At 39.3% G+C, this 13,266-nt stretch overlaps 1 protein-coding gene across 2 annotated transcripts in view; it reads right to left on the bottom strand.

Annotated features, from left to right (window-relative positions):
* Positions 1-13,266, bottom strand: part of CERS3 (ceramide synthase 3) — a 111,837-nt gene that overhangs the window by 59,903 nt on the left and 38,668 nt on the right. For both annotated transcript variants that reach the window (XM_041753192.1, XM_041753193.1), the window contains 3 exons: positions 8,945-9,063; positions 2,400-2,457; positions 1,139-1,189 (listed from right to left, as the gene is read on the bottom strand). In XM_041753192.1, coding sequence (XP_041609126.1) covers positions 1,139-1,189; positions 2,400-2,457; positions 8,945-9,063 — 228 coding nt within the window. The remainder of the gene's footprint in view (positions 1-1,138; positions 1,190-2,399; positions 2,458-8,944; positions 9,064-13,266) is intronic.

Genomic DNA, 13,266 nt, shown 5'->3' with positions numbered 1-13,266 from the left:
AGAAAACCACATTTATGAATATCATAATAAAACTTAAAAGACAAAGACAAGATACTTAAATCAGTCAGAGAAAAAAATATATTCTGTTCAAGGTAGCAAAAATAAGACTGACAACTGAATTCTTAAAGAAAGCAATAGGATCCAGAAGGCAAGGGAATGCCATTTTCAAAGTGCTAAAGGAAAATCATTGATGATCTAGAATTCTATACTCAACAAAAAATATCCTTTAAAAAATGAAAGCAAAGTGGTAACATTTCAGAAAAGCTAACCCCAAAGGACTTCTTCAGCCAGAAGGATAATCATCCCAGATGGAAGCATGGAAAAGCAAGATACAAGGAAGAAGATGGAGAGGGCAATTTGACTGATTTACAAAACAATAATAGCAATAATTTGTAGGGTTTTAAATATTTGAAGGAGGGGGATGCCTGGGTGACTCAGCAGTTGAGCATCTGCCTTTGGCTCAGGTTATGATCCCAGGGTCCTGGGATCAAGTCCCCCATCAGGCTCTCTATGGGAAGCCTACTTCTCCGTCTGCCTATGTTTCTGACTCTCTCTCTCTCTCTCTCTCTGTCTCTCATGAATAAATAAATAAAATCTTTTAAAAAATAAATATTTGAAGGAGAAACTAAGAGGAGAGTATATGAAGAATTCTATGAAGAATTCTAATGACTTTATAGTAAATGGAAAGAAGTAAGAGCACTAATTTTTATTAGACTCCAATAATTCAAAAATACATATGGTAATCCCTAGGATAATTATTAAAAGAACAAAAGGATGCCTAAATGAGAAGCTAACATAAAGGAAGACACAGAATAATATGTTTTTAAAAACTTGACTGTCCTGCAGAAAAGTAAGAAGAGAGTACAATACAAGGAAATGCATCAGGTATTACAAATAGAAAATAAATAGTAAGATAGTAGGTTTAAACTCAAACATGTAATTGCATTAACTGTAAACAGACTAAAGTGCTAAAGACACAAGTGGTAGGTTAATAGGGAATAAGGATGCATAAGCTCTGGTGGGGAAAGAGCCAAAGGACTGCACAGATATGGACAGAGAGTAGGATTCAGACCCACTCAGGGGACAATTTGAAGGCCCCACAGTGAAGTAAGGGAGGACTGTATCAAAGGGGACTTACCTGCCTGGGGTAGCCATTCCATACCTCCCAGAGGTCATATACCCAAGGTTTCTGAAAAAACAAGGAGCCAAGAGAGAAAAGATGAATTTATTGGAGTCAAAAGCTGGTTTCAAGAGAAAACATAAGCTCTTCCTGATGTCACTGATGTGGCCACACACGCACAATAAGACTGTTGCTCCTGCTATACTGCTCTCTCTCTCTGCGTAGGTATTTATATATGTTCTCATACAACATGCCTGTGATGCTCATGACTTCTAGTGAATCTGGGACCACACATGGTTGAAATTATTCAAACAAGTGAAACTTCTAATGATATGATTCCTGAACCAATCAGACTACTTTTCCTATAGCAATAAAAATATCTTAAGAGAAATCTTGAGAGAGTCTTGAGCAAAATCTCTAAAAGCTGGTTATCGGGATCCCTGGGTGGCGCAGCGGTTTAGCGCCTGCCTTTGGCCCAGGGCGCGATCCTGGAGACCCAGGATCGAATCCCACGTCGGGCTCCCGGTGCATGGAGCCTCTCTCTGCCTATGCCCTGCCTCTGCTTCTCCCTCTGCCTATGTCTCTGCCTCTCTCTCTCTCTCTCTCTCTCTCTCTCTGTGACTATCATAAATAAATAAATTTAAAAAAAAAATAAATAAAAGCTGGTTATCTTTTTTTATTTCTGTGAACAACTTACTATGAAGTTTGTACATCATGTAATGAGGTAATCATTTAGTAATTATTTAAACAGACAATGCAAAGGTAATATCATAAGGAAAGATTACTGATGAATGAGTCTTGATGGGTCTTGATGGAACAGGTGGTATTTCTTGATGGAACAGTTGTCTTGATGGAATCTTGATGGAACAGATGGTATTTCACATGGGACTGGATGGGATCTGGCAGGTGGAGATAGAGGTGGGAAGGGCAGAAAGGAAGACCTTTCTGGCAGGGGGCATAAGGTATGCTAAAATCCAAAAGTGAGGATGTACCAGGTATGTTCAGTGGATTGTCAGTAGTCAGGGTAGTTGGTACATGGGTGTTGTGAGAGGAAATAGGGAGAGACTAGGTTTCAAACCTTTGTTTGCAAATTCAATGCTTAACAAAGTTTTCGAAAGATAGACTGGGGAGTTATGACTTCTTTTAGGCATTAGTGTGATTTTAAAGGCATGAAAGTTGGTTAACTTATTGAGAATATTATTTCATAAGGAATTCACATGCAAAGATTTTTAAAATTAAAGCCAAATTCCAGTCAAAGAATATTAAAGAGACAACTTACATCATAAAGAAATACAATTCCAGCAACAGTAATCATTAAGTAAAATGCAAATCGCCAGCTGCCAAAAGAAAGAAAAATCTTGTAAAGGTGATTGACATCTGAGGAGAAATACATTTGGTATGACAGAGTTTGGAAAGAATGCACAGGAAAATCTAATTTGATATCCTGAGTCTGCCACTTGTTAGATGGCTGTAACTGTAGGGAAGTCACTTAACCTTGGAAAGCCTTAATCTATGAAATGGGAATGACAAAACTTACCTCAAAATGTAAAAAGAATTGAAGCTAGTTTGTGAAAAGTATTGATCATAGTGCCTGGTATGAAGCAAGCAAAATAAGTGGGTGCTATTATTACTACTGTTCATGTTATGCCTAGCACACAATAGACCAAGCTCCTGACACACAATAGACAATGGTTTGACGTTAGTATTAATCAAGTCATTTCTTTTATCCCTATTTAGGTCCCAGTGAAAGGTTTCTAGTGGACAGTTTAGTCTTGTCTCTGAAAAGGAGATTTTTGAAAAAAAAAATCTTTTTCCCATGTATGGAGAAAGATCTATAGACTAAGAGACTTAAAAGACATACCAATCAACTGTACTGCATGGGTTTTATTAAGATCTTGATTCAAACAAACAAACTATAAATAAAATTACAAGTTAATCAAGGAAATCTGAACATTAATTGAATATTTACTATTATTAAAATTTTTTTAAAGATTTCATTTATTTATTTTAGAGAGACAGAGAGAAAGAGAACTTGGGCACAAGTGAGGGAAGGAAGGTGCAAAGGAGGAGGGAGAGGGACAAGCAGACTTCATGCTGAGTGTGAAGCCCAACACCAGGCTTGATCTCACAACCCTGAGACCATGGCCTGAGCAGAAATCAAGAGTTGGCTTGCTTAATTGACTAAGCCACCCAGGTATCTGTTATTAAAATTTTTTTTAAGGTATGATACTGGCCTTGCAATTTTGCTTAAAATAGAGTTCTTATCTCTTAGAGATACATACTAAAATATTTACAATTAAATCATAAAATGTCTGATATTTGTGTCAAAAGTAATCTTCTATAATACTTGGATGAAGGTAGTCAAAAGGAACACACTTTCAGTTATAAGATAAATAAGTACAGGGGATGTGATGGGTACATAACACACAGAGTTCATCATACCAGTTTTTCTACTTTTGCATATGTTTATAACTTTGCAAAGTAAAGTTTCAAAAATTACTGCTATTTTATTTCATGATTGCTGAAGCAACAATAATATTAAACATAATATTTGTTGGGGCACCTGGGTGGCTCAGTTGGTTAAGCATTCTGCCTTCAGCTCAGGTCATGATCTCAGGGTCCTGGAGTTCAACCCCAAGTGTGGCTTTCTGCTCAATGGGGAGTCTGCTTCCCTCTCCCCCCCTGCTTGTACTTTCTCAAACAAAATCTTAAAATAATAATAATGATAAAAATAATAAGACTATTTGTTCCTCATTCTTGTAATTATGCCTTGGAGCGGTTTCCTCAACATGCCTGTAAGCTAAGTAAGAAAAAGGAAGGCAGACACATGCCCATTTTGTAGATGAAAAATCAGGCTCATTAAATGCAAGACCATTTCCCCGGCTCACACAGCTAAGCAGTAACATAGCTGAGGCTGAAGTACAAGTCTCTGGACTTTGAATTGAGTGGTGCTTCCTGAACATTATCACTGTGTATAGGCTTAATGACAGTCTTTCTTCATGGCTTGTTTTGATAGAGAAAAAAAAAATAGGGTTCCAGTATTCAGAAATTTGAATCATAAAAATACTCAAAGAGCATTTTATGAAATGAGCCAGTTGAGACCTGTCCATATTTGTTATTTTTTTGGCCTGTCCAGTGAAGGCCCATTCTTAGTACAGAGAGCATTTCCTTGGCTCCCTGGTTTATTGTGGCCAAACAAGAAACAGAAAAAGTAGGATCAGACCTGCCAGCCACAAAGGAAACCATAAGTCTAGGTGGCACACCTCAAATTGTTTCTCCAACATTTACTGACTTCTGGACTCTGTGCTAGGCACTGTGCTAAGCCCATGTGTGTTATCACATATTTATCTTCACAAGTTTGTGGACAAGGAACTATAATTTGCCCCTCTTTATGGGTGAAAGGTGGATAAGGTGGCTACCAGTAAGGGACACAGAGGTTGGGAGAGATCACATAACTTCCCTGAGGCTGTGCAGAGGCGATCAGATGCAAGTGCAAAACCCACGTGTCACATTTTCCTGGACTGATCCTGTAAGGTTTCATTACACTATCCTAGGGATTCTCAAAGTGTGTGCCAGAGATTCCTGGCATGAAAATATTTTCATAATATGACTACCTTGTTATTGCCATTTTCACTCATCCCCTAACAAGCAAACAGTGATTTCCAGAGGCTCCGTGACAGGTGACACCATCATTGCTCTGAGAGCTGATACAATGTGTGCTTGGGTACTCTTATGTTTTATGAATGTCTCAACCTTCATTTCTAATATTAGTAGGCATAACACACATAAGCAAATGCTCTTTGGGGTCTTCCATAGTTTTTAAGAGGACAAAAGTGTTCTAAAACCAAAAAGTTTTAAGAACTGCTGCACTTCACTAATTATAAGATGAATAATAAAATATTTGCCAATGCTGTTTTACATGTTTCAAATGAAAAAGGTAGTAAAACTCCCCCTTTTTTTCCCAGGAAAAGCTGAAATAAACATCATTGTAAGGGGAAAAAATATCTTGGGAAAAAGAAAAATCCAGAAATTAATTGGTTAGGCCTGGATGGCAAGTGCAATCAGTGGGGGAATGGGCAAAGTAAATTTGGGCCATGGAGGCAGAAGTTTACAAGGCTGGTGATGGGGCTTAAGAGGGGGCAAGGCCCAATGGAGCAGGCAGGGACCGGCCTCAGGGTCAGCTAAGGCAAGATGGCAGGCATCCAGCCAGAGGAGCGCTCTCCCCCTCAGGGCTGGGGGAGCTCCCCAGTGATCTACATTGGGTACTTGGAAATTACCTAGGATTTTCATAATAAACTTCTTGCTGATAAATGGAAATGCTTATTTTAAAAATAAAAGTGGTCAGCTAATATGAAGTTTACTTTAAAAATAAAGGAAGCACTGTGGATTAAAATCCTGAATTCTATGGAACAGGGGTCATCATTTTAAAAAGTAACCAAGTACAACAGCCAAGATTTGGAAGCAACCTAGTGCCCATTGACAAATGAATAAAGAAGCTGCAGTATATATATATATGTGTACACACACACACACACACACACACACACACATACACACAATGGAATACAAGTTGGCTATAAAAAAGAATGAAATCTTGCCATTTGTGACAACATGGATAGAGCTAGAAGGTATTGTGCTAAGTGAAATAAATCAAACAGAGAAAGACAAATACCATATGATTTCACTTACATGTAGGATCTAAAAAAGAAAGCAAATGAAGAAATAAAATAAAATAGAAACAGACTCACAGATACAGAGAACAATCTGGTGCCAGAGAGCAGAAGGTAAGGCAATGGCAAAACAAGGAAAGGAGATTCAAAGGTGCAAACTACCAGTGATTAAGTATATAAAACTTGGGGATGTGGGAAGCCTGGGTGGCTCAGTGGTTGAGCATTTGCCTTCTGCTCAGGTCATGATCCTGGGGTCCTGGGATTGAGTCCCACAATGGATTCCCCGCAGGGAGCCTACTCCCGCTGCCTATGTCTCTGCCTCTCTCTCTGTGTGTGTGTGTTCCTCGTGAATAAATAAATAAAATCTTTAAAAAACAAAACAAAACTTGGGGATGCAGTGTACAGTACAGGGAATATAGTTAATAACATTGTAACAACTTTATATGGTGGCAGATAGTTGTTAGATTTGTTGTTGTGATCACTTTGGAATGTATATAAATGTCAAATCTCTATGTTGTACAGCTGAAACTGAATCTAATATTGTATGTCAACTGTATTTCAATTTTAAAAAAGGAAGTAACCACAAAAAAAAAAATGCAGTAAACTTAAGGTGTTTCTCCTTACACCATAGAGGAGTTTCTGCTTGTTGGAGAGTAATCTGTAGAAGCTCAGTATTGGGAAATAAGTTTGCTGAAATTTCCCAAATGCCTGGGGATAGGTATCTTACTAGGATTCCCAAGGCAAATCTCATTGCTGGAGAAAAAAGTGCAGTCCCTATACAATTAAATAACTTGGCGTTTTGCTTTATTCTATTTAGTCTGTAATAACTTAATGGTGTTCTGACTTTGAGGAAATTTGTGATATCTCTAAAAAAGAAGGTAAAGCTGACATTTTATTTGTTGGCCTCCTCCTATTTCCTGAATACACTGTATGATTTCCTGCTTTGTGTCTTTGCCTTACTTGAAACATGCTACCCTAAAATCCTGATTTATTTTCTCATGGAAATCCCAACCCATTCCCCAAGATCCATGTTCCCACTACCACCTCTAGGTCTGACTTCCTCTAAAAAGCCTTTCTCTAACGTACCCAGTCCTACTGATGCTATCTCCTCTGAATGCTCACAATGCATCAATACATGACTATGGACTACAGATGTGCAGCCTCATGTGTCATTGGGTGGAATCACTGGATGGATGTTGTGGTTTCCAGTCTTGTCTCCCTGATTAGCTGTTTGAGGGTAGTGACCAGGCCTTCCACTTTTACTTCCTTCTTAAAATCTAGAACTCTACCCAATGTAGGATAGTGCCATGTACAGAGAAGATAGTTAACATAACCTCCTGCATTGCTTGACTGATTGATGGTTGGCAACTTGAAGTTCCCTTCCCTGGCCTGAATTATGAAGCTGACTGTCAGTGGACTCACTGATAGCCAGATTCTCAAATGGTAGGCCTTGTTGACCCAAACAGTTAATTGATGTAGGGGATTTCTGCTTGCTAAGAGGTAAGGATTAGGTGTCAAGGGTCAGTACCATGGAGCAGAAAGATAAACAGAAAAAGAGTCAGGGGACATGAATCCAACAGCTCTGCCAACAGCTAGGTGACCTTGAACAAATTCCTTTAAGAAGACTGACCTGTAGTTTCTCGTTTCATTCTTTTCCCTTTAGTTTCACTGAGATTTAATTGACATGTAGCGCTGTGTAAGTTGAATAGTTTTTCATTTCTTACACAGGGCTAGCTCTGCCTTCCTTGACTATCTCACAGCACTGGTAGGAGGATCAAACATTATTTATAAGCTGTAAGGCACTATATTGTATAAGAAATTACCAGAGACTTTCATGGGAGCATGATCCAGCTCAAAAGTAGAGAATTAGTCTCTGCCTGGGGACTTTACTTAAGATAAGAATCATTTGCTAGAAAAAAAAATAAATGAATGATAGAAGGAGAACAGGAGAATGTATTATGAGACCAGTGCCACTTTATAGTGTTTTGTGGTGATGGTTTAAAGAGATTCACTATGCCAAGCTGACATTAGTGACAACAATATTAACCAAACTCTCAAGAGCTAAAACTCAGAAAGAAGCCAATAGAAAACAAATCAAGCCATTCATGCTGAGCTTCCAATGGAAGCCTGTGATGAGAAATGATTGTTTCAAGATACCTTGAAGACTTGGGTCTGTGCCCTAAACATCATGAGCATCACAGGATCCCAGTACTCACGAATGTACAGGTAAACTGAAGGAAGCCATTAAAGCTAAGCCTCATACTCTATTTATTTGAGAGTCTTATATCAGCTCTCTATTCACTTCACCATCAAAACAAAAAATATCTGGTGAAAGTCACCAGGCAATGTGAGGACAATAAGAAACAGGCAGAAAGAAGGGATGCTATTGGTGTGTATGATGTGGCATCAAACACAACCCAATGAGTGGGCACTTGTCTGGATGTAAAGAAGAAAAAAAGTAAGAGTGATACCTAATCCACCTTTTTCACACAAGTGTCAATTTCTGTCACCCAGGAGTGACCCAAAGTACAACAAAATTCTACAGGAGGGGGAAAAAAACCCCACAGAGCTCAAATGAAACCGAAATTAAGTGCAATGCAGCCTCACTGCCCTCAGAGTGTATTCAAAGTAGCCAGCTCTGGCAAAAATCCTGCTTGCTGCCCTAGCAGGTACTGACACCCCTGCTAAGTCAAACCAACCAGGAAACCCAGAGGAACCGGCGGTGTAGTCCACAGGCAAGGGATGGGGAGTGGAAGGGGGACTGAGTCAAGAGGGACAGAACAGACACCTTCTTATTCTCTGCTCTTATAATGTGAGATAATAATTGGAATGTGATTGGAAACAGTTCATCAAGTCTTATGATTTAGGGCCAACGTCTACGCTCAAAAAATAAACACCAGTTAAGACATTTGTATTTTTTTCCTGGACTTCAAGATAAGTACATGAGATCTCCTATTCATCTTAGAGAGTTCATACTTTGCCTCATTTCATATGAAGGAAACTGAAGTAGAGAAAGTAGATGAGTGACTAGCCTAAAAGTGACAAAGCTGGGTTCCAACCCTTCTTTGGCTCCACTTTCAGGGTTCTTTCTGAGATGACCATTCTGCTCCATATAAAACTGCAGCATTTCAAAAGTTCTTACTGTCCTTCTTACCAAGCTTCCTGGAATTTCTTCATCCTGCAAGGCTTCTCTTGATTCCGTCGACTCCGGAACCATCGTTCTACCTGGCGCTCTGTCAAGTTACACTTCTTTGCCAGTCCATAAATATCAGTCTGAAAAGGGATAAAATGAATGAACGGGTGATAAAGAGCAGTCAGGTTGGCAGGTAGTCAAGAAAATGTGATTGGGTTATAAGAGCTTGTGCATTGGAGAGGAGAGACATTCTATGTTAGAGCTTGAGCCAGGGAATTTACCTCTTTTGCTTATGTAATCACACACATAGACATATACACACCAAAAAAAAAATTCCCAGTAACTCTGAGTTACTAAGAAATATCAATACTCCATAATTTGGCAGCAACCCATACACTCAAGCTGTAGATGTGAGCTCACTCATTCAGCGAAGTTTTATCTAGGCTTCCTAGGTGCCAGGTAGAGTAGTACAGTTGAAGATGTTGATCAGATCCAACTTCCTCATTTTTCCTATGAGGAAACTGGAACACCAAGAGTTTTAGTAAGTTGTCCAAGACCTAAAATTAATAAAGTGAAGACAAGAACTTAGGCTAGTGCACTTTCTGTTCTTTCACACAATCTTTGTGATGGCTCCAAAAGATAAGACAGGAAAAACTCAAACAGGTGTTGGCCATCCCTTTCACGTATCATCAGATGTAGAGCTTATTTCAAACTAATCCAAAATAATTCTAATCATAAAAACATAAAGATAATAGAATATACTAATGATGATTGCTTCTCTTTGGGAAGCAGAACTCATTTTTAAATTTGGAAATAATATGGATTAGCTCAAAGGTCATAAATTCTGGAAGTTCTCCTAGGGCCAGACTAAAAAACACACATGATTGAGTGGATCAGGTCTGGTTCACAGTGGGATTTTAAGTCATATTCTTTTGCACTGGCAGGTTTTATATGCTAAACCTGCAGTGTTTTCAACTGACACAAAGAAATAAGCTCTGTAATTTTTTGGAAATACCTGCCCTCTTGGTCTTTCATTTTCCAACACAAGTTCAAGACATACTTTCATTTCCTCTTTACTAGAAAAATACAGTTGCATCAAACTGACCTTCAGTTTCAGTGTTGAGGAGACCAGCAGAAAACAGCAAAGCACCTGCCCTACTCCAAAGGTATAGCAAGCTGTGAGCCAGCTCTGGCTGATGGCTCCCAGACTGAAAGTGTACATCGAGAATTTTGACGTGAAATCACTAGCATTTTTAAATGTTTACTAATGCTTCGAAATAAATTTAAACCAATCATGGACCAACATACCAAGGGCTGAACAAAGCCTGCCTGATGGCTGGACACCCAAAGCCTGGGAGCAGTCATCCAGTTTCTATTGTGTTATTGTGTATAGTTCAGGCACACATAATTGTTCAGGTGCACAAGGTTGACAGTAGATAAAATCCATAAAGAAGATCTCACACTGATGACTGGACAAGGACTAATTGCAGTTTCTATATACCTACTAAATTGCTACCTGTTACTTGATCTGCAAGAAGGAAAGCAAAACAAAACAAAAACAGGATATAGCCAATATTATACTCTGTTTCCCTGTAAACTGCCCTAATACCTATGCTTTTACAGGCCAAGCGTTTTCCTGCTGTTGTTTTGTTTCTGTGCTCTTCTGGAGACTGAACTGGCAATCATTTATTGGTGCCTACTTCTTGCAAGCATTGTGCTAAGTCATTGAGGATCTAAATGAATAACACTGATATGGGCCGCCCCTTCACAGGGTGAAGTGTGTCTGGTGAGGAAGTAAGAAAATAAAACAAAGAATTCTAATAAGACACTATGAATGTTAAGAGAGGGTAAGATTAGGATACCATGGGACCTAATTCTGTGTAGGCACCTCCTGGAAGTAACACATGTGCTGGACCCTGAAAAAAACACCTTGAGAAGGAGGGGATAGAGAAGGGAGGCATCCCGGCAGAGGGACTGGCGCATGAGGTCATCTGGAGATGAGAGCATGGGTGAGCAAGGAACAGCAGAGGAACAGAAGTCTGGCAGGGTAGAAACATATGAAGAGGAGGGGAGGAAAGTTATGGCTAGGCTCACATCAAGGTGGGGGGGGGCTCTGTCTGGGATTTATCTTGGGGGTGACAGGGCATTTGCACTGTTAAAATCCCCTTCCAGCAGTATGCACAGAATGGAGGGGCAGGAGTACGTCTGGAGGTGAACACAGTATTCACTTCGCCCTTGCGTCCAAGCTCTGTGTTCCCACAGCGAGGACCTTGTACTAGACAACTCTGGAGGTCTGGATTCACTAATCCATACAGCTCATCATACTCCCTTGTGGGAAGTAATTCAATTTTATTATTCCATCACTTCTATAGATATCTGCTTAATACTTGTGTCTAGGAATAGCACTCGAACATGATTTGAAGCAATTTATTTTCTGTTTTGGAGCACAGATGAATCTGGTTGAAAGTCAGTCTTGACAACTGGCTACATACACTACAATATCCTTAGGACAGAAATCCTCATGCAAACTCAAGTTTCTGGAAATAATTTCTTCTTGATACATAAAACAAGCATTTATTGAACACCTACAATGCACATAAAATTGTGCAAGATGTTATGTTAGTACTACTTTAACTGTCACATGGCTCTTTTCTCTCTAGAGCAGGGAAACTTGATAAAGAACAAATTTTCTAATTTTAAATTTCCTAAAAAGCTGACCTTTTGCTGAAGCTTTTGCTATAGCAAACATATCAAGTAATTGATAGCATAGCACTATTCTTTATGTTTTATACAAGGAATTATCCATCTGAGTTATTCTCAGAAAGAGAGAAAAATAATAAGGACTCCCTGAAAGAGCCCAAATTTTTCACAAGCATAGCTAAATAGTTGCCCTTTTGAAAAATGTGAAATGATGCTTGGGCATTATTATCACCAGTGGTAGCAGTAGTACTGAAATGAACAACTGCAGTCAGAGCACGTGGAAATAAAGAACATGTGAAAATAGCTTGTCAGGCTGTCCTCATTTCAGGAAAAAAGAAGAAGTCCAGTACAGAAGCTAAGGGTAGAGCAAGTTACAGACAGTGCTGGCTAGCTGCAAACAATTCTGGACATGATCCCTCATACTATGCGGTCAGACTTGCATATGCCTCTTTTGGGCAGGGAGCCCACCAGACAAATAATAGAAACAGTCCTATCGGGTCGCCTGGGTGGCTCAGTGGTTGAGCGTTTGTCTTCGGCTCAGGGAAGGATCCTGGGGTCCTAGGATTGAGTCCCGCTTCAGGCTTCCCACAGGGAGCCTGCTTTTCCCTCTGCCTGTCTCTGCCTCTTTCTCTTTGTGTCTCTCATCAGTCAATAAATAAAATCTTAAAAAAAAAAAAAAAAAGAAACAGTCCTATAAAAAAGGCAACCAAATTCAGCAAATAAAGTTTAGCACCCTTTAAAAAAATCTATCTATCCTAAACTGTGCTAGGATATACTCTTGACTTTTAAAATTATCAGTGATCACAGTCTGTATTCATCATAGGGGGTGTGCCACTTTGGGGTCAGTTTTTATTTCATCTCTCATTTTTAACTGTGGTGGAAATGAAACTGGACCTGCCTCGCTACCTTTTCTACAACTATTAGATTGAGACCTTTTTTGGGTACACTACAACATTTCATGAACTGCATCTTGTATTGTGAAAAAAATTCTGACTTTCCTGGGGAGTGAGCAGGAGCACGGCACATTTCTAAACGTGTGTAGGCTCTGGATTTAAAAAAGTGTCCTACTGGGATCCCTGGGTGGTGCAGCGGTTTGGTGCCTGCCTTTGGCCCAGGGCGTGATCCTGGAGACCCGGGATCGAATCCCACGTCTGGCTCCCGGTGCATGGAGCCTGCTTCTCCCTCTGCCTATGTCTCTGCCTCTCTCTCTCTCTCTGTGTGACTATCATAAACAAATTAAAAAAAAAGTGCCCTACTCATGACAGACACTCCAATGAACACTTTCTTAACGTGTGTAATATATATCGATGGTGTCACAATCATCAAAAGTGTCAGATATGGGCTACTCTGCCTTAACAGTAATCTTTTGTGATTAGGATACTTTGTATATACACTATTATCCAAAAATTTAATTTTGATCTTTATACCCAAATTATGGCATTGATTATTAGTGTTAAACACTCTAGTTAAACACAATAGTTCAACTGTGAATACTGGTTATCTTATAATATTTCTGTGTCATTTTATACTATGCTTGGAATGCTGTCAATAGAGGGAAAAACCTGTCAATAGAGGAAAAAAAATCCAAATGAGTCAAATCATTTGATGCTCAACTAGAACAGATATCTTGCACAGATGAGGTA

The sequence above is a fragment of the Vulpes lagopus genome, chromosome 4, assembly GCF_018345385.1.
Source record: "Vulpes lagopus strain Blue_001 chromosome 4, ASM1834538v1, whole genome shotgun sequence".
Lineage (NCBI taxonomy): Eukaryota > Metazoa > Chordata > Mammalia > Carnivora > Canidae > Vulpes > Vulpes lagopus.
The sequence above is the reverse complement of the archived record's forward strand: the minus strand, read 5'-3'. Positions and strand labels throughout refer to the sequence as shown.